The sequence below is a fragment of the Ictalurus punctatus genome, chromosome 13 (assembly GCF_001660625.3).
Source record: "Ictalurus punctatus breed USDA103 chromosome 13, Coco_2.0, whole genome shotgun sequence".
NCBI classification, from domain to species: domain Eukaryota; kingdom Metazoa; phylum Chordata; class Actinopteri; order Siluriformes; family Ictaluridae; genus Ictalurus; species Ictalurus punctatus.
Genome location: NC_030428.2, coordinates 13,834,832 through 13,856,528, shown reverse-complemented (window position 1 = coordinate 13,856,528; position 21,697 = coordinate 13,834,832). Strand labels below are relative to the sequence as shown.

The 21,697-nt window shown below is 38.1% G+C and overlaps 1 protein-coding gene across 4 annotated transcripts in view; it reads right to left on the bottom strand.

Moving 5' to 3' along the window:
- Nucleotides 1–21,697, bottom strand: part of cacna1g (calcium channel, voltage-dependent, T type, alpha 1G subunit) — a 126,276-nt gene that overhangs the window by 103,132 nt on the left and 1,447 nt on the right. For all 4 annotated transcript variants that reach the window (XM_053685392.1, XM_053685391.1, XM_053685389.1 and 1 more), the window contains exon 2: nt 16,788–16,921. In XM_053685392.1, coding sequence (XP_053541367.1) covers nt 16,788–16,921 — 134 coding nt within the window. The remainder of the gene's footprint in view (nt 1–16,787; nt 16,922–21,697) is intronic.

Genomic DNA, 21,697 nt, shown 5'->3' with positions numbered 1-21,697 from the left:
GGCACAAAGCTGTGGCAGACTTAAAAAGACTTAAAAATTCTAGTGCTTTATATGTGAATTACCAATTGGATGCCTTTCAAAAAGCAAAATCATCAGGAATATCAGTGTCAGCTTCGGCATCTAATTTAACATTATCACATATAATGTTACACATACTCAGAAGAGAAAAAAAAACAGCCAAGATGGTCATAGTGCAATATCCTGTCACCAGAAATGGCTGCTTCCAAATAATATATGTATATATATATATTTTTTTTGTAACTGAAAAGCCATTTGATGTGAGCAGCTACAGACAGCAAGTGGATTGAGGTGATGAGGGGTGTAATGGGTTTGCATTTGGTGCCTGGAAAACCAGACATGCTGAGTAATCTGCAGTGGTTTAATAGTGCTAACTGTTAGGCTGGCCACTGTATCTTGAAGGAGCTGTGCTGTGTATTCTGATACTGTCTGATCTACCGGATGTTATATAGGCCAAACTAACAAAATCATGACATTGCTGAAACATGGCCTGCAGGTTTGGTTGGATTAATTTAAAAATGTATTCTGTTACAGTTAAAAATTACTTCATAAAAAATGTCATCAGTAACGTAATCCAAGTACCAAAATATGAAAGTAATATAATCTGATTACTTTTGGATTACTTCAAGGTCACAAATGTAAATAAAGTCAAGAGAAAAGCAATTTGATTATTATTATTATTTATTATTTCAGAGCTTAAACATGTTTAATGTTTGGATTTGTTTTTAATTAATTAAATAAGTAAATACATAAATAAAAAATCACTGTCTCTGATGCAGGGGGTGGAGGTGTCTTATTAGCATTCAAAACAGTGTTACCATGAATACACTGTAAAAGACACACTATTAGCATTATATATATATATATATATATATGTGTGTGTATAAAATGGTTTTCACTCTGCCCACGTTTTACATTTTTTCCTACATGGAATAAAATAAAATTTCAGCTTCAACGGGCGTACCTTCTGCTATCATTTACACATCTGGATGGCCATGTAATACGAAGCAACGTGATAAGACAAAATTAAAAAGACCTTATATGGCCATGGGCACTGTTTGCGACTGCTATTGTCAAGCAACTGTTTGATGGTGTACACAGCAGTGTTTCAACTTCACATGTTCACTGGGAGTAGCGTAATGGTTGAGAGGCAGGAATTTGGCCAATAGTTGTTGCAAGCCTTTTATAAATCGACCAACTGGTGTGCGAGAAGGCAGGAATTACAGAGAGGGGTTAAAGCAATGCAAATATGCGCACACATGATGCAGTATTAGACCATGAGCACATCATACCGGACATTTTCTCAAATATAGAATTCCCAGCCGTCTGAAAAAGAGGACATGTCCAGGAAAAAGAGGATGTAAGGTCACACTAACAAAAGCATTTCAGAGAACAATGTCTGTTAATTTCTACCAAATTAACTGCACCATGAGGTTGCAAGGCTCACTGGCAAGAGAGAACCAGAACTATAATCAAGCAGCTGTCTATATGGTGTTCTGTCAAAAGATTAATTTCTTAGGTTTTAAATGAAAACAATTTTAATCCTGATAGTATTCACATTTTTAAATTCACATTTTTAAATCACATTCACATTTTTAAATGTACCTGTAATTTGATTACTTTGTTTTTTGACGTAACTGTAACAGATTAAAGTTACCAGTTTTTTGTATCCTGATTACATAACACTGTTACATGCATTCTATTACTCCCAAAGCCTGCCAGACAACTGAGCACAGATCTTGGGAATCCTGGGGATCTTCCCTGGAGTTACATTTTGAATTGTCCAAGTGCAGTTCCTTAGTTCCTGTGATATCATGGTTTGAGAGAGTGCCCAAGAAACCCACGTGTCCATGAGCAGGGCTGGTGCCAGATGGATTAGGCCATTGCTTAGGGCCTCCATTGCTTAGGGCCTCCATACAATATTTGCTCCACACTGATTTTGTAAATGAGCATTAATATTTTTATTGAGCATACTGGTTGTAAGAATGTTTAACTGGTCATGAAATGAGTCAATATGACAATAAAGCTGTAAAACCTTTTTGTATGAACAGATCTGATATTGCTACATAGAGCAAGGCCACATTGCTCTTCCTTGGCTTTAAAAATTACAGAGTTAACATTACAGCTAGTTACACTATATGGCCAAAAGTATGTGGACACCTGACCATCATACCTATATGAGTTTGTTGAACATCCCATTCCTACCATGAGCATTAATATGGTATTGGTCCCCACTGTGCTGCTATAACAGCTTTCTTTGTGCACAGGGGCACTGCCATGCTGGAACAGGTTTGAATCCCTGAACGAGTTCCAGTGAAGGGAAATCGTAATGGTATAGCATACAAAGACAAAGATGTTCTAGACCATATTACTCTGCGTCCTGAAAAATCAGCTGCAATGAAGTGATGTGAGAGGCGAGTAAAAGCAATAAGAGAAAAAAGAGGCACTGATTAAATGCAAGAAACATTATAATAAATGTTAAATGAACATGTATATTAAAAGGGCGGCACAATGGAGCAGTAGGTAGCATTGCTGATTCACAGCTCCAGGGTCCATTGTTCGATCTTGAGCTTGGGTTTCTGTTTGTGTGGTGTTCTCCCTATGTCTGTGTGGGATTCCTCCGGGATCTCTGGTTTATCCTATCTCCTAAGTAGGTAGACTGGCTATTGGCTAAGACAAATTGCCTCTAGCATGTGAGTGTGTGTGTTCTTGGGATAGACTCCGGGTCCACCACGACCCTGACCAGAATAAGCAGTTACTGAAAGTGAGTGAGTGTGAGTGAATATATTAAACTCACAATTTTTCAGCAGAGTCATACAGTGAAACAGATGTGTATTCGTTCACTATACCACAGTTATGTGTTTTGGTAATATTGCTGATGTTACTGTATAATTAATGATTCATTTTTGTATGGTTTTTGTTGAGTTTGGTGATTTATAGTAAAACAATGAGAAAACCAAAACAGAATGTGACTAATACGTTTAAACATTATTATCATCATCACATGAAGAGTTTGGCATAATCATTTGACTCTGAATTCAAAAAGCAGATATGTGGCTTTGCGACTTGGGTTCGAAAGCACCCTTGTATGTGTGCGCGTGCGTGCGTGCGTGCGTGTGTGTGTGTGTGTGTGTGTGTGTGGGTGTGTGTGCGCGTGTGGTAAAGTTCCAAAGTAAAATCTTGACTAGCGGCACCAATAGTCTAGAGTTAGCCTTGTACATGTGCTATAAATTCAATTGGATCTTTTAAATTTAGTCAAAGAGGAGCATCCAGTGGGGATCAATGTAATGTGATCTCCAACAATACACACATGCTAGCATACACGCACATGCACACGTAAGCACACCCACACGCTCACACACACACAGCTGCTTCACACATGTGAACTTTGGATGGAGATGCATGAAAAAATTCCCTGCCTTCGTAGCCATCAAACAGGGTATGCGGCCTCTTTCGCTGTGTGTGTGTGTGAGTGTGTGTGTGTGTGTGTGTGTGTGTTTGTGCCCTAACAGCTATAATTACAGATTTCAGTCAATTCAAGACGTCTAACAAAACTAATTGGCTATGTGACAGCTATGTATTTAAAAAAAGTTAACACAAACTCAACAACATGGAGCTAAATAATTGAAGCTATTAAATGATGGAAGATGATATGCACTAATGCTATCTGTGTGCCACACAGACCTCAGATTGAAGGTATTTTAAATACCCAAGATTATCTGTGGATTCAGTGATGATGGTTATATGCAAACAGTATGAGCTCCATTAAGCAAGCAGAGCTCAGAGGAAATGTGTTCCGCTATTGTTGCTCCTGAAATCTGCAGAGCAGCTTTCGAGAGCACTGATTGGGTCTGATGGAAACCAGCTGGTAGCTGGAATAGAAAAATAATAACAGTGGTGACTAGGGCTAAAAACGGAAGGATAGGGAAGGACTAAACATAAAAAAAAAATATATCAAAAGAGGGGGAAAATGCATGACGTTTTTGATGTCAAAAGATCCGCCAGGGTGGCTGGAAAGTACAAACTGAACTAAAACAGAGAGATAGAATTTGGAGGACTGTGGTTGGGGTAGAGAGAGGAATAAGGGAGAGTACATGTTTGGTATGGGGGTGAGGGAGGAGGATAGAAATTGCGTGAGGACACTTCACAAAAGCTCCTGCAGCCAAAGTCAGGCGAACACAAGGAGCCAGAGCAGAGCTAAACAATGTGAACATGTGTCTATATGATTGTTCACATCATCAACATGCCATTACACCCAACAAGTTCCACATATACACCATAGGAGTGCAAATAAACACTGAACTCATGAATGATGATGTACAGGCACATGAAACACACATGTAAACAGACAGCTAGTGAAGTGCCTGGTCTGGGCTGGGGGCCAGTAAACACCTGGCTTGCTCAACTCTTATCTTTGTATTTGCATAGATCTAGTGAAGGATGGTACACTTTGCCATAATCACACTCATTTCCTGACGACTATGGCCACACAGTCAATAATGGCTGCTCTCAGCGTACAGTACACAGTGCTAGCAGGGAGGGCACTATAATAGGAAAAGTATGAAGGAGGAAAGGGACCAGCATCCAAAACAGGACCTGACCTTTAGAAATCAGTTTGATTCAATAACCAAGTGGGAGCAGCAGAGTCCCTGTTCTATCATACCCTGTTTGAACAAGCATCACGAGGGAGGAAGGAATAAAAATAAATAAATAAATAAATAAATAGATAGATAGATAAATAAATAAATAAATAAAACATGTATGAATGTCACTTGGATTGAGCTAGAAATCATAGACTGTGTAGTGGCAGTCATGCCACGGCACTTTGAGTGACATGAAGAGACAGAATAACTTTTGAGTTAATGTCTTCCTCTCTTTATCTCCGAGTTGTGTTGTCTTCAAAGCAGCACCCCTGGCTGCAGTTCAAACAGGGCTGGGTGTCTTCTACCACCTAGCAGGTTAATGAAGTGAGTTTCAGAGGAGGTTTGCTATCCCACAGCCACATTCAAATGGAGGTGGAGATAAAACACATGCACTTCCACAATTTCTTGCAGTCAACACATCCACATGCAGTATTTTATATTCCAACCGACATTTTTCCTATCATCCATAATGACCTCACTCAGCGTTTTAATTGAATAGGACTGACTGACTGATTATAATCAAAATAAGATTATACGAGCTGCTAGCTAAGAGGTAATCATTCTGACTGAAATTCCCCTTTTTTCCTATTTCATATCAATGTGATTTCTAACCAGAAGACCCACTGAGAAAGAGGTAGCTCAGCTCTGCAAGATATTTCACACTATTATTTCATAAATGCAGAATTTAGTCCATTTGAATCAAAACCGATGTGTTTTTAAATTGGTGTTGTTCGTTTAGGCACAACAATCACGCTCGTGTACAGACAAAATCAACCACCCTGAGAGTGTCTGAGCAAGGTGGTCTTGGTCCGGTTCCATCAAACTCTAGTGCATTTTGATTGCAGCAAGAAAGCGATTCAATCCTGAATCGACCCAATTTGAGGAAGTAAACTAAACATGTTCTGTATTTTGGGATGCCGACAACATTTTTCTGTAGATTTGACTGCTAATCTGATGTGTAGCACTGCAGAAATTCCATGTGTTGTGGATATTTGGACCAATAAACAAAAATGAGGGCAAACAGTGGATGTAATACACAAAATGATTTTAACCGAGGTATATACATATATATAAAATTACTGTTTACCTTTTTCCATTATTGTATTTGTAACCAATGAATGAAGGAGTTTTATCCGACTTTTCAGTCCTAAACATCCCACAGCCTTTTTTTTTTTTTTTTTACTTTTGGTTTAATTGTGTGCAGTGTACACTAAAGCAAAACCAAACTACAGCAAACTAAATCACACCAAGTAGCAACCAAACCCATCAATTCATCCATTTATTTTCTGTACCGCTTATCCTACACAAGGTTGTGGGGAGCCTGGAGCCTATCCGCGGGAAGTTGGGCGCAGTCAGGTGACACCCTTCACAGGGTGCCAATCCAACGCAGGACACATCAAACCAACCATAAGCTCTAATTTGGACTCAGCAAATATACTAATAGATGTGAACAAATTCATACAACAATAGCATCTTGATGCTATATTTTCCCCATATTACTCTCAATATAACAATCTCAGTCTGGTGCAAGTCTGTTTCGACACATTTGTAAAGGAAATACATGTTTTGAATGAAGGAACCTAATACAAGGCAATAAGGTGTGTGACAAGAAAGGAAATCAGCTCTGCTATGTGTGCTTTGGTCAAACATTACTTGACCACTGGGCAGAAAATAAATAAATGAGTGGGACCTTTTTTTTCGTGAGAAAATATTTGCTGGCCTTCACTCGAGATACCTTAGTCTTTGTCTCATTCTCCTGAAGAGGCATTTTTGAGCACATAACATGCGCCTGGAAACATTAATAACTCAGAGAGAGCAGAGAGTATTTTTACTGTGGACTTCACTGCTGAAATTGTGACTGAGTATCATAGTGATACAGCATTTTAATTTAGTGATGAACAGGTTAAGTGGACTAATCAAGTTCTTTTCATTTATTTTAAAAAAAACAAACAAACAAAAAAAAAACCTAAGCATGATACTATTCATAATTTGCTAATTGAGTTTCTTTAGCCTGACAAGGATATAGAAAAGCTTTTTAGCTTATTTTATATTAAACTGTGAACCCACTGTGGGGCGCTGTCATTTATACATAGTAGAACTGACTCAAAATAGAGCAAGTTTGCTGATCTGCTGTTGGGTGCCAATACTTTAATGTTAGTGACAATGACTTGAGTACAAACCTTGTCAGCCAAAGTTAATATACAACAAAACTACAAATTCACACTACAAAAGACTTTCCCTTACTGAGGTGATATTTCTGTGTGTCATGTGCATACCAGAGCATGTTCTCTCCACAGTAGCCTTATGATAGCTGGAAAGAGAAATTGTCTTGGACTAGAGCATACAGTCTATCATTACTAGCACTACTTAAAAGTTTATAATATTTGCACATTCAAAGGGAAATATGTTGTTTATTGGTTAATTGAAAAGAAAGTGTAAATATTAAAGTAGGTAATCAATTATTTGTTGTTTAATGCATTCAAGCAAGCAACAAACCTAATAGTCCATCACTATTTTTATTCCTAGATGCAGTTCTATATAGAATATATTTATTGGGAGGGGGGAAACATACTTGACATTTAACTACAACCAGGCCAATAAAAGCAATACAAATTGCTTCCCATCTTTATCTAAGCCTGTGTATGGCTCACACTCACACACACACACACACACACACACACACACACACACACACACACACACACACACACACCAGCAGCCTGAATGATGTGGGGGGAGTTCCTAACCATCTGTATGTACCTGTGAAAAGCTCTGATATTGGTTTTCAGACACCTCCCAAAACAAATATGAGATGAAGGAGTCATCAGATGAAAGTGCTGGACACAGTCCAGTGCCATCACTTCCTCTGGCCAAATGGAATTCCTGAAGCCTCTATTACCTGACCACGAGTTGAAGAGATTTTTTTTTTTTATGACTGCTTATGTGGTGTCCACTGGACATAAGATGATCCTTATTTGCCAGCATAAATGACAAAGACAGTTTAAAAATACACAGCAGCAAAGATCTCGATAGATAAAGCAAATAATCAGACTTAAATCTAAGAAATTTCTGCAAACAAGTGCAAAGTGTAAGTGCAGACATTGTGTCGATGTACAGAATCATTTCTATTGCAAGATATATTGGGAAAGAGAAAGGGAGATGATAGAGTGGATTATGTGTGTAGATCAGAAATGCATGTGCACCAGTGACCTTTTTTCCCACTCAAAGGCTGAAAAAAAACAGTCTGGACAGGATTTCTCTCAGTTTTTGTGATGTTGCGGCCAGAAATGCTTGATTTTCAGGTCTTTAGTGTGGTTTTAGAGATTGTTGGGCTGCAAAATTTGCTGAAACCTGCCAACCCTGGTTAATGATATTAGCTCATCTGTGTACATCTTGCACACTAAGAATAACGATGAGAAACACCTGCGATATCAAACACAGTTCAATAAAGGTATGTCTAAATCCACTTAAAACAAGCTGCTAGACTGTATACTGGATCAGTGTATGTTGTCAAACCTCAACTTTCTATTACATTTGTTATTAATGTATTCCCGCCTCACTAAAACCTACAGGCATGAGCTGCTGCTAAAGTGAATGACAGACATTCATTCAAAGTGAATGAACGTACCTCTAAAATCTTACCAAAAATTTGGCAAGTACATGAAAGTAACATACAAATAAATCAGACAGTAGCTTACCTAGCCAACAGAGAATACTTCACATGCACCACTATTTTCCACTTTTATTAATAAAAACAAAATGAACACTATAAATTCTAGGGGCTGAAAGAACTAGTACAATCAAGTCTTGCCATGAGCATATGAGATAAAGATCCTGAGAGATCCAGCCATATCCTGACATCAGTCACAGGGGGGATGTTGGTTATGTGTGCTTTCTGATTGAATGATGTCCATTAAGCCCTGAAAACATAATGCAGTCATTACTGTTGCCATGACATGGCAGAAATGTCTGTCTATAAACTCTCAACCTCTCTGTGTGTGATAATCACAAGAGAGAGCATTATATATTGATAATTCAATATTAAGTCATTGTGCCATAAAAAAAAAAAAGTTAAACAGACTAGATATCTGATTTACTGAAACTGTTGGATTCACTATAGTATTCCTGAGAAGCAATGTCGTATAACAGCTAAGGCAAAACCTCAGCATGGATTGATAGACTCAAGTCTGCAATATATGGTGAGTATGTGCCAGAAGATAATGCTGAGATGAGTCTCTGTCTCGCCAAGAGATCCCCGATGCTTAGAGACAGCCTGTCAGAGTCCTCACTCCCTTCTGTCAGCCTGTTAATGTGAGACATGGACAACCATACTAGCAGAGTGCACCATACCAGCACAGACAGAAGGAGTCCATCTGAATGTGGCTTTGGGAAAGTAAAGAGTTGAAGTAACAGAAGTGAGTCTGGCTTTAATTCTCAGGCTCTTTCTCTCTACTTTATGAAATCATATCCAATCTAACGACTACACTGATATTGTGTTAACAGTGTGCAGAAATATTTAAACATTAACAGCAACGTGTGTGTACTGGGTTTAAGTAATGTGGCCACACATTAGGTAACCAGATGTAATCAAATATGAATACACTGTTTGGATTAAACATATAATGTTTTCTGGGGGCACGGTGGCTTAGTGGTTAGCATGTTTGCCTTGCACCTCTGGTGTTGGATTCGCATCCAGATTGTATGTTCTCCCCATGCTTTGGGGATTTCCTCCAGGTGCTCCGGTTTCCTTCCCCAGTCCAAAGATTAGGGAAGGAAGGCTATAGGCTGATTGGCATTTCCAAATCGTTTGTAGTGTGTCAATGTGTGTGCAATTGTGCCCTGGGTTGGGATTGTTCTATTGTAGCTGGGGTGGCACCCTGTCCAGGTGTGTCCTCCGCCTTGTGCCCCAAGTTCCCTGGGATAAGCTTCAGGCCCCCTGTGACCCTGTGTAGGATAATCAGTGTGGAAAATAGATGGGTGGATGTAATGTGTTCTAAATGGATACAGATATAAATAAATGGTGCACTATGTTGTTGCTTTTTTTTTTAGCCAGAAAGGTTCACAGGGCATCTGATTAACACTAGAGGCATGCATCGAGACTGGGATCCTGCAGGATGTAACAAAAACAAGCGAGTGATTAGAGGTACAAGCGAGTGGCTAGATATGAAGCTCATGGGGCAAACAATGACTAAGATGAAAATGCGGTGGTCCTTAGTAACTTCCTGGTCAGGGTCACAGTGATTAAAATTATGCTACTAATTTGCTTATATTTCCTGAAATAGAACAAGCTAAATTCATGTCAATTGTCACAGGCAGGTACAAGCAAGTATAACTGCAAATGTGGGAATAAAAAACAGCCCACATCTTTAGCTGATATAAATTATGAACTTGAGTGATGCACCTGAGGATAAGTAACGGTCAGAGGCAGAATTCAAAGACCATTCTGAGAGTGCTGGCATTTCTACATCCGGGTTTTTACAGTGGTTCCAGGAGCATAGTGGTAGAGTTTAAAAAATAAATTAATTAAATAAATTAAAAGAAAATAATAATAAAAAAAGGACCAAAAAAGCTCCAGTTAACCCAGGGTTTCTGTTAGCCAGTAAATATAAGTATTGACCAGTAATAATTTGAATGTTTTTGGCAAAATAAGATCCTGACAGACACAGTGTACAATAAAAAATGTTCCCTTAAAAGACAAATCTCAAATTAAATAAAGTAAAATTTTTAGAGTGGGTAATGATCTTTTCTACACCTTTTATTCAATAATGCACATCTCTATAAATGATATGCCAAAGGGAATAAAGGCTGTTTAAATGTAACTGCTTAAGCGTGCTGCCACTAGTAACTGCTACAGCTATCATTACCTGCTGCTAGCCTCCAATTCATATAGCCACTGCTGTGGAATCATTGCTTTGTAGCATATCACAGCTTCAGTGGTCGTGTTAAAACAAAAAACAAGACAGGAATTAAAATGGGATTTATGCAGTGTGCTAAATGGTAAATGGGAAAATTAGACAGCTAGCAAAATACACATCTGCGCTAAATAATGCTAATGCCAGCAAATGCTACCACCAAATTGTAAACTGTACAATCATGTGGTTAAACAGACAATAGCAAATCAGTCAACCTTTAAAAGTTTCTTGCTAAAAGCGAGTGATTCTGATCAGCCTACTGAGGTTGGGAAGTGTGTTTTAGAAAGCATTTGACCATTTAGAAAAGTCAAACTTTTTTCACCATTTGCAGGAAAAGATGAACTATGAAAATATGAAATCACCATCATTGTTTAAAGACAGACCCATGGATTTTTTTTTTTGTTCGTTTGTTTTTTAATAAAACCCAAATGGAATTTAATCCAGAGTGCTGGGCAAAAATGTGAGGCAGGCTAAAGGTCAGGTGATTGTTAAACAGGCATAAAAGAGACAAGACTGACTCAGTAAACATGAAGCAGTCCTTAATCAAACACTCATCAAGAGAGGCAGATAATAAAGCTTAGACTCATCACAAGCAAAACGTCATCCAAAAAAATAAAAGCCGTGCTTGCCAGGCTGAGGTTATGTAAAGGGAGTCGTGTGATTGCTAACAGGTGAGTGTCATTAGAAATCACGGGATTGTGAACAGAGGCCATGTGATGAGGTCATGGTCTGAGGATCATGGGAGGTGTAGTTTGCAATTTCAGGCACTGCAGACATGAGTGCAACATTCAACAAAGAAAAAAACAAAATAAAAATCGGGGCGGTTCTAAGATTTCATAGGCTTAGCCCTCAGTGAGGATGTTAAGCAAGAGACAATTGCCTAATTAGTGCCTCTTTGTAAATCGGGATCACTATATTACTATATATTAAGTCAAAAGTACCAATATTTAAATTGGTACCAAGTCCATACTAAAATTTTAGAAGTGATGTAATGATACCAGTCTTGAAATCTGCAGTATGGCTCAAATTGTTACACGTATACTGTTTGACAGACTGACGACTATCTGTGTGCATCTTTTTTAAATTAAATGTCTCTCTTTAAATAAGGAGAACCACATGATTGCAACAATGCTTTCCTGGACTAGCAGCAACGATATCAAGACATTTCCCTGCGTAGTGTAACTCACAGCTAGCCTCAGTCTCAGGTTGTGCTGCACTGCTAACAGCTGTCTCCTCCAGTCCCTGGTTAGCTTGATCGCCATCTTCCACAAATTCTTCACCCTGATTCTCCTCCTGGTTCCGTTTGAATAGATGGCACATGTCTTAATAAAGACGCCTTCCTCTCCTCTTTTTCATTTGCGTTTACGACAACCCCTTCTCTCACTCATTTTGAACTAGGACGACTCCCACAGTCCGCTTGGTTCTCTGGGTTCTCTGAAGACTGCACGGGCTTTCCACACTTGTGCTTGACCAATTCTATCATTCTGTTTAGATTAAAACAATATCAACGTGCTTTTTATTGTTTATACATGGTGTCCTATCTGAAAGCAGCAGCTGTTTACACTAAGTGACAGTAGCGGTATATCTATTTACTCTAAGTGACAATAGCAGCATTTTCTTAGCGATATGCTGTTTACACAAAGTGAAAATAAATAGTAGTAAATATATTCTATTTACACTAGCTAGGCTATATAAAAGTAGCAGTTCTTTGCAACAAGTGCAAATATTTGTTAGATGTTATTTATAGGCTACCCATAAATAATGGCAGATACTATTTGCACCTCAGTATTGTTTTACGTTAACAGGATGCGGAAAATGAATATATTTATTCAAAATTTTAAATGGATGCCACTTTATTGGGACAATAAAGTCCTCCCTACACCTACCCCTAACCGATAAACACTTTATTATTAAAAAGTCGTTAGGCACTTTATTTCCACTTTTCAAATATTTTCTTAATTTTTATTGAAATAAATGCCTTTACGATCTGATATGTGATGGAAAAGGGAGAAGAGCAGAAGAGCGAGTACAGCAAAAGGCGGATTTGAACTCAGGTCTAACGTGTCAAAAGCTATTTTCAGGTGCTACACTCCATACAGCCTACACCATTGTAGATATTAAGCTGCATGCGTCTTTTTAAATCTTGTGTGGCCCAACCAGACATTGACCTCCATTTTTGGCAATGTAAAATAAGAAAAGAAAATAAAGAAAATAAAAATAGGCCCCAAGTGCGCAGGGGCTCCTGGGCCCGTGCCCATAATGCCCATTTGATAATCTGGCCCAGGAGAGTGAGCACGCGCACTGGGCTACAGGGTACAGATTTTTAACCTGGATTATTTTGAACTACCACTAGCTAATCTGAGATGTCAAATTTCCTTAGACATTGCAGAGCAGACATCGAATGTATAGATGCAGCCTGCATGCTAGCAGACGAGTAAAAAAACATAGAAAATATACCTTCTATAACTTTCTACCTTGGAGTCTGGACGTTTCGTTAAACACTGACAGATCTGTTTACAGCCTTCAGCTAAAGTACAAAGTATGCTTCACCTTTTACACGTACGCTAGGAACAGTGTTCAGTACACGCATACTCTGCCGATGACGAAATTTGCATCACGCGTACTGTATGCTGTTCCTAGCGTATGCGTAAAAAGTGAAGCATACTTTCTACTTTAACGTGCAGCACAGCCACTGTGTGCTTTCTATTCAAGCAGATAGCTGGCAACGCACTTACAAAAGGCTATCACACATGCGCAGAATATAAAAGCTAAAAACCGAAAAGAGAAATTTGGATCAAATTGCCTGTTAGCGTTTATTTCAGCTTCTTCTTCTTTTTCTTCTTTTTCTTCTTCTTCCTCTTCTTCTTAACTATGTGTCCTGCATTTTTGGGTTATTGTAATTTTTAATTTTTGAAAATAAAATAATAGGTTTTGATAGTTAGTAGTTTTAGGGGCTGATGAGATGACAGAAAAAAGGGTTTAGAACCACCCCTGATAAAAATGTATAGTAGCCTATATTTATAGGCCTATGCAACAACTGTTTCTTCAACAATTTCTATGGTAATTAAAAAATAAACAATGATTAAATATGCCTAAAATATGACTAAAACTAAATCAAAATTAGCTCAAAAATAATTAATGCTCAGGCATGTTCCACAGGAAAATAGCAGTTTTGCATTAAAGTGCTACTGTCCAGTAAACAATAAAAAATACACATGTATAATCCACTAATTGTTTCAGCTTTACAGTATACCATGAAAAAAAAACAATATCCCCTACTCTATAGTGACAACAATTTCTGCAATAAACAAACAAAAACACCTTTGACTGTACTAATTAAAATGGCAGAGTATTTATTGGCATAATAACAAATTCATATTTGTAGTCAAGCTTAAACGGCATAGATTTATGTGATATATTTGACTCCTGAAGTATGACGATGAGTTTCTGAGCTCGGTCAAATCAACTTGAGCACCTACGTGTGCATAAATGCATTGTGAAGGAGTGAAAGGGCTGATGGGTTTTGCTGGAATGTGAAATGATTCTGCACTCGTTGCCAAGCAGCTGGGGGTGTCTGAGGCTGATAGTTTGACTGCTTAGTGCTGAATTCTCAAATCGTCTTTAAAAAGTGATGACAAGCTCATGCTAACATGAATGTCTTTCCAATTAAAGCACACACAGACATTATATACAAACCACCAGTATAAGTAACCTGGTAGACTGTCAGGAGTAAAACCTATAGAGATACAGCAGGATTGTTCTCAGTGGTAAGTTCTGTCAACAGAACAATAAAATGATGTCTATACGTTTGTAGTCAGTTTCAGTCTGCTTTCTAGTTACTGTTGGAAATAACTATCCTTTTATCTCTATTATCAAGTATGGACCTTCAGCAAAAATGTACATATACCTTCATATACCTTAACGATGCTCCAGATTTAAAGTCCCATGAAATAGCTTCCTAGCTGTGATTTGATTCTATATGTTGATATATTTCCTTCTGAAACTGGATGTCAGAGTGGCATCATGTTGAAGTGCTTGACCGATTTACACCACAACCAATAGCATTCGAGATGCACCACACCCCCACCAAATCTAAACAAACCTGATTGTAGATTAGCAAGCTAGTTAAATATGGGGACCAGCAAAGAGATTAATGAGTCTTTTATTTACTCTTACTGATGGAAAATTCTTGGTAGTGTTTAAAGGCAGAATTTTGTTCTCACTCAGTCTGAAGAAGCGACATATTCCAGCTTTGAAGAGCTCCCAACTCCTGTCACATAACCATGACCTTATACATATTTCTTCCTCTTCAAAATAAAAAAAAACTCCGACCATTTTTTTCTTAACAAGGCAAGGGTGGAAAAAAAGACCTTGTTTACTGCAAACAACTTACTGTACTACTGCTGCTAACACACTGCTACTATAGAGCAGGACCAGCGCCATGGGCGGGTCATACACACATATTGTTCTAGAGAGCATTAAACTGAATGATCACAATGTCACCTAGGTATGAATCACCAAAAGTTTTTGATATCTCCAAAACAATTTTTTTTCAGATATATCGTCCCCTCTGAAACTCCTGGAACAGCAAGGCCAATTTATTTGTTTGTTATGTACCAAAGACATTTTGGTTTGAGATCAAAATATGGATATGAGACTAGAGTTTAGGATTTCAGCTTTTTTTTGCTTGGTATTTAAATCTACTGTAGATGTGTTGACCAACAGAAAACATAGAATCTTTTGCATCAGACCACCCAATTTTTGGCAAGCAAAAGTATACGAGTAGATAAGTCTTGAAGTAAATAAAACGTAATTTTTGCTTGCATATCCCTTGCTTGCAGTAACTGCATCAAGCCAGTGACTTAGTGACATCACGAAATTGTTGGTTTCTTCTTTTGTGATGCTTTTCCAGGCTTTTACCACAGCTTCTTTCAGTGGTTGTTTGTTTCGGGAGGGTTTCTCCTCTCAGTCTCCTCTTCAAGAGGTGAAATGATGCTCAACTGGGTTACGGTCTGGTGACTGACTTGGCCAGTCTAAGGATTAGGGTTAGGGCTAGGGTTAGCTAACCCTAACGATTCCACTCAGTTGTGTTGTGTTTTGGATCATTGTCTTGCTGCATGATAAAGTTCCTCATGGTTAATTTGGATGCATTTCTCCGTAAATTGTCAGACAAAATGTTCAAATGGCTTGCTTTTCTCCCATAGCCAGCTCTATTATCTTCATGTTGGCTTTTCCTTTTTAACAACAAAGGTAGTCTTCACAGGTGAAACCAAAGGCTAAAACCAAGAGTAGATTTTCAGAGCTATTTATTGTTTAAACAATCAGTCTAAGGACACACATGTTCCATTATTTTTGCTTGCCTACAAATTGGATCATCTGATACAAAATGTGCCGTGTTCTATGTCATTTAAAACATCTACATATAAATAGCAGGAAAAGAAGCTGAAATTCTCATATTCATCTTTTGATCTCAAACCCAAATGTTTTCATTCTACAGCAAATGAAATGAATTAGCAACAAATGAATTGGCCTTGCTGTTCCAATAGTTTCAAAGGGGACTATACTACAGTGTCTCAGATATAAGGGACAGGTACAGAAAGACTACAAAACACAACAATTTTGAATTCAGGGGCACTTTAAGTATCACAAGAAGACTGCGAAACATCTTTCATTGATACTATTACTGATGATCCACTAATGAAATCTAAGAAAAAAATTATAATACAATCTATCACTGTTCACACAAAGCTGTGTTGATAGTAAGTAACCATCTGTAGTGCTATTCATCAGCATTGATGAACTGATTTGGTGAACATGGCAGAAGCCTGTATTTCCTGTGTGGTTTAGAAGAACATGCCAGCAGCCTGTCATTGCTGCTTGCTTCTTGTGTACAGACTTTGGCTGATTTCTCCCGGGAATGTCCTTTCACATGCTCCATATGCTTGTGTAATTTTCATCTCAACACATAATCCAGTGCATCTCTCAACAAGGCACATGATTAGTGCAAATTAGCTCTTTACCAGCAAAAACTAAACGAAAAAAGAACACAAGCTCTGTATGTGAGAATGGATGAAGAAAGAAGACCATTGTAAAAGAATAAATAAAGAAGTACGAAGTACAGTAGTAATGCATCCAACTCCATAATCAGACACTAAAAAGGAGGCGTCAGAGAGTTAATGGCGCGATTAGAAAGTCGTGGTCAAGAAAAACTCACCCAGCCAGCACAATGAAGAAGTCTAGCCGATTCCAGGTATCCCCAAGGTAACACTTTTTGCCAAAGATGCCCAGTGCTACCATCTTAATCACCATCTCCACAGCAAAAAATGCAAAAATGAAGTCGTCGAAATCCTAGAAAAAAGAAGAAATGCATCCAGTGTTAGCATAAAATCCTTCCGATTCAGAGTGTTCCTCTTTAGATCAAAGTGCAATCCTTTAAGTCATGAATAATTACTAATTTTATGAACATGCAAATATGTAAATAAATAAATCACCAATTCCCACCATATTCAATATGCCATATTCAGCAGACTCAAGCTAGGGAGGGTTGTTTGTGTGTGTGTGTGTGTGTGTGTGTGTGTGTGTGTGTGTGTGTGTGTGTGTGTGTGAGAGAGAGAGAGAGAGAGAGAGAGAGAGAGAGAGAGAGAGAGAGAGAGAGAGAGAGCTGATTCAGCTTAGCATAGATGTCTGTAAGCCCATGCAGCAAACTTCTGCTTTTTATCCACAAATCCTCAGCCTTTTTAATGCTTTGAATATCAGTTCAAAATATTCTGTATATGAAGCACCACGTTTATTTATTAATGATAAACACAAGTTTTCAAGGAACAAAGAGAATAAGCTCTACATGCTGACACAGAGCACATGATTGATTAATTCAAAGCCGCATGAAAAAGTAAGTTAATAGCAGAAATCATTAAGTTTATCATTAAGCTTTATAATCTCCTCTGGAACATTTACTCCTGCTGAAAATAGTTTATGAAACTTTCTCATGTGATTAATATTAATGATCAAATTGGTCATATGGATCTATGATAATGTATGATAATTCATGACCGAGATTCATTATATGGGTAACGACCCTCAGTAGGACAAGTGGTATGGAAAATGTGAGCCTGGAGCCTGTTCCACGGAACTTGGGGAACAAGACAGGGGACAGCCTGGATACACATTCACAGACTATGGACAACTTCTAAATGTCAATCAACCAACAACATGTCTTTGGACTGGGGGAGGAAATTGGAGTACCCAGAGGAAACCCCTGAAGCACAAGGAGAACATGCAAACTCTGAGAACACAGGGCAGAGGCAGGAATTAAACTCCCAACTCTGGGGGCAAACGTGCTAACTACCAAGCAACTGTGCCCTCATGTGTAATTATTTTATGCATATTTTGACTATATGTGCAATTGTACCTGTAATTTTTTTGGCTTGGTTTTTAGTGAAGAGAGTTAACTGAATTATGCTGAGACCTAAAGACACATCTTAGATGTGCTGTAACACTGAATGAGACACCATAAGATAAGTAAGGTTCAGTGTGCACAGGGATTACTTCCAAATGTCATAAAAACCTATAATAGGATTTTTTTTAAAAATCCGAAGGAATAGGTCAGGGGAGGTGAAGAATCACATTTAATTATTATTTCCATCAATTTATTTTCTTCAATGTAACCTTTTTTTTCCTTTTCCCCTTAACTTAACCTCTTTTGCATGAATCTTTGTATTATAAAACTGTTCTTGCCAGGCCAGCTGAGTAAATCTGACATGGACAATTTTCTCATTGTAGACTTGGTTAATTTTGGCATTACTCAAGGATTCTCACACTAACTTTGTTTTGTTCACCATATAATGATGAAAGATGAAGTTGGCACATTCTTTTGACACTTGGGAATGTTCATTCACTTATTTTCATCAATCCAAACTTTTTCTTTCTGATTGCAGATTTGTTAGTCAGCACATGTGCAGAACATATGGAAATATTTTACGTGCCGATTATTCTTCTATTTAACAAATTATTCAACAGATTATCCACTTCATTCATTAAGATGGAAAATTTTACTCAGATTTGCCTCAGCCCTATTCCTTAAGAAATGAAGGCTTTTTTTTATTCCATTTAGGATTATTACTGGATTATTAGGATGCATGTAAATGTAGCTCCTACCGAAATGGAAAAAGAATTACTGTTAAGTCACAAAACACAACAAAGCGTGAATAAACACAATATAGTGCACGTAACAGCAGTGCTAACACTACAGTGTAAATGTTTAAAGGGACTTATTACAGAAGTGAATAAAAACTTTTATTTTCAAACTGGTTTTAATAGCAAAAAGAAAGGGTGAACTGTATTGTAATTGTTCATTGTTATTGCATGGGAAATTCACCTGGGTTTTCAGTGCTAGTACAAACATTGGTAGTGACTCTTAAACCAAGGTATCCCTCTGGCTAAGACACTTTCGCAACACAGGGAATATTAATTAAGCTGCTCTGAAGCTCTGCATCATTTCGAGCCAAGCTCTAAGATCTTGGCCACATTTCTGATTTCACTCACAGCTAATTACTGCTCTTATCTACACACCATTAATCATAGTACATTATGAATAACAGCAACACGTACAGTAGATCATGAAAGTTGGTGGCACATCCTTTTTCATGTGCATGATTTAGCTGGGCTTCTGAGCACCACTGTGGGTCAGATGGCTGCCCACATGACGTGAAATACGTGTAAATGTATGCTTAAAGATATCATTTGACCCAACCACTGCAAAACAGGGGGAAAATGTCTTTTGCCCATGAACCACAGTGACCTGTCACTGCTTATCATTATGTAATATCCCAAAGCTCCCATCCCAAATTACAACTAATTTTTGTCAAATCTGTCAGAGCTTTTATTTATTATTATTTTAAATGTGAATATAAAAGACTGAACATCAAAGTTTTTTTGAACATGCATCTGAAGATAATCACAGATCACTATGGAGGAAAAAAAACTTGAACCCCCAAGAGGCTTCTTCTTAAAAAGCACACTTTCTAAGAAGAACCAGGTTCTCGCCTTGCTTCTGGCATACAAAGCGTTTTGTGTGTGTGTGTGTGTGTGTGTGTGTGTGTGTGTGTGTGTGTGTGTGTGTGTGTGTGTGTGTGTGTGTGTGTGGCCTCTCCATGGTTCAGCAGCTCTCTAAAGAAAAACAGTGCAGACGGGGGAAACCCCACAACAGCGCAGTCCTAGACTGTCCACATAGCCTGCCAGCACTATTTAATGGTTTCGTATTCTCCCATGTAGCTTTTTATTTGCTTCTCTTAGCAACACCCATTAGCAATTCACTTTTTTCCGTATTCATCTTTACTTCTTTACACTCCACTAGCTCATCCAATCATTTCTACCTGCTAATCCTCGCCTCGTGTTTTGAAGATCAGAAGTAGTACATGTATGATTGAAACTCATCTGTGCACTGCTGTCTTCTCATATAATAAATAATGCAGAATAAACTGAATAAATATTCACATGATGTTCCCTTCATTTTCCTAGCTGGTGACTGGTATATAGGTTTTTCTTTGCTGGAAGAGATGGTTATTCTTGAGCAATTGATGCCCTGCTTCTCAAGCACATCCAAACCCACTTCCCCACCACACACATACACTGCTATGAAAATGTATCTTCTACTCCCTGAGTTCCTGTATTAATGCAAAGCTTTGGCTTCACTAAAAGTGAAGGCCTAAATCCAAAAATGATGTGGTGGCAGAATCTGAAACAAATTCAAAAGCATCTGAATTAAAGGCATTCTAAAAGGAGAAAGTGGGATAAAATGTATCCACAGTACTATGAAAGACAGATATCGAATTACATGAACCGTTGTTTACGGTCATTGCACCTAGAGGTGACATAAGGTGGAGATATGAGTATTGGGTATCTTTGTTTATTAAATAACTAAAAATGCTCATTAAATATTGGATTTGTTCACTCAGGTTGCCAATCCAATATGTCTGAAGATCAGAAAAATCTGAAAAAAAAAAACAGGGAGTCAGGAAGGAGGCAAATAGTTTTACAGCCACACACGCATTCATGAGGCATTAGTGTGTGTATGGATATGCTCTTGTGGGGAAAATAAGACAACAAAACAACATTTTCCTGATTTCATGCAAACACACTAAAATAGAGAAACATATGGTCACCACCTCCCCGCTGATCTGTTTCTACTGACAATGTCTTTCATCCCATGTTTGCACTCAGTTGGTATGCAGCTTACGTCATTACTGTGTACAGAGGAGGTTATATTACATTGCATGTGAGTAAATACTAGCACTCAATAAGAACCACCATAGATGAAAGACTTTTTTCAATATTTTAACATTAGAATATTAGAATTAGTGCTGTTGTCATGTATTTCTCATCTGAGCACACACTGCAGCTCTCAGCGCACATCGTAGATATTTTGCATATTTGTTTATATGACCATGTGCATTTGGTTCGTGTCTTGTCTCCACCCCTGTCCTGCCATTGGTTGTCTTCCTCATGCATAATTATCACTCTAACCTGTTTGCAGTAGTTCCCTTAATCAGTCTCTGTATTCAAGCCCTTCTGTTTGTTCCTGTACATCTTGATGAATGTATCATGCATTTCTGAGCCTCTTCTCGTTTCTCATTACTGTTCCTGAACACTCTACCTTGTATTATGATTGACGTTTGTGTTATGGGCCTATGATTAGGTATTACCTTCTGATAATGATGATTGCCTGTGTATTGACCCATGCCTCAAATTTCAATGACATTTGGATGTGCCTAATAAACACATTGAGTTTATGAACTTGCACCTAGCTCCTCTATCGTACATTTTACAGCAACTATATAAAATGTTGAACACAATCTTGGAATCTCTCTGAACAACATGATATAAAATACATCCATGTGCTTATTCCACTTGAAGTTTTTGCTTCATTGTCCATAGAGGCCATGAATGATCAAACTTTGAGGCATATATCCTGCTCAGACCCTGCATGCCCGACTTATAAGGAGATATTCACATATACTCTCAAACAGCTGTGTTCAGACAGCAAAAAACAGCAAGAAAGAGAAAGTTCAATGCACATTAAAAGCTACATGTCTCTTCCATTGATGGAGTTGATGGATGATTGCTGTT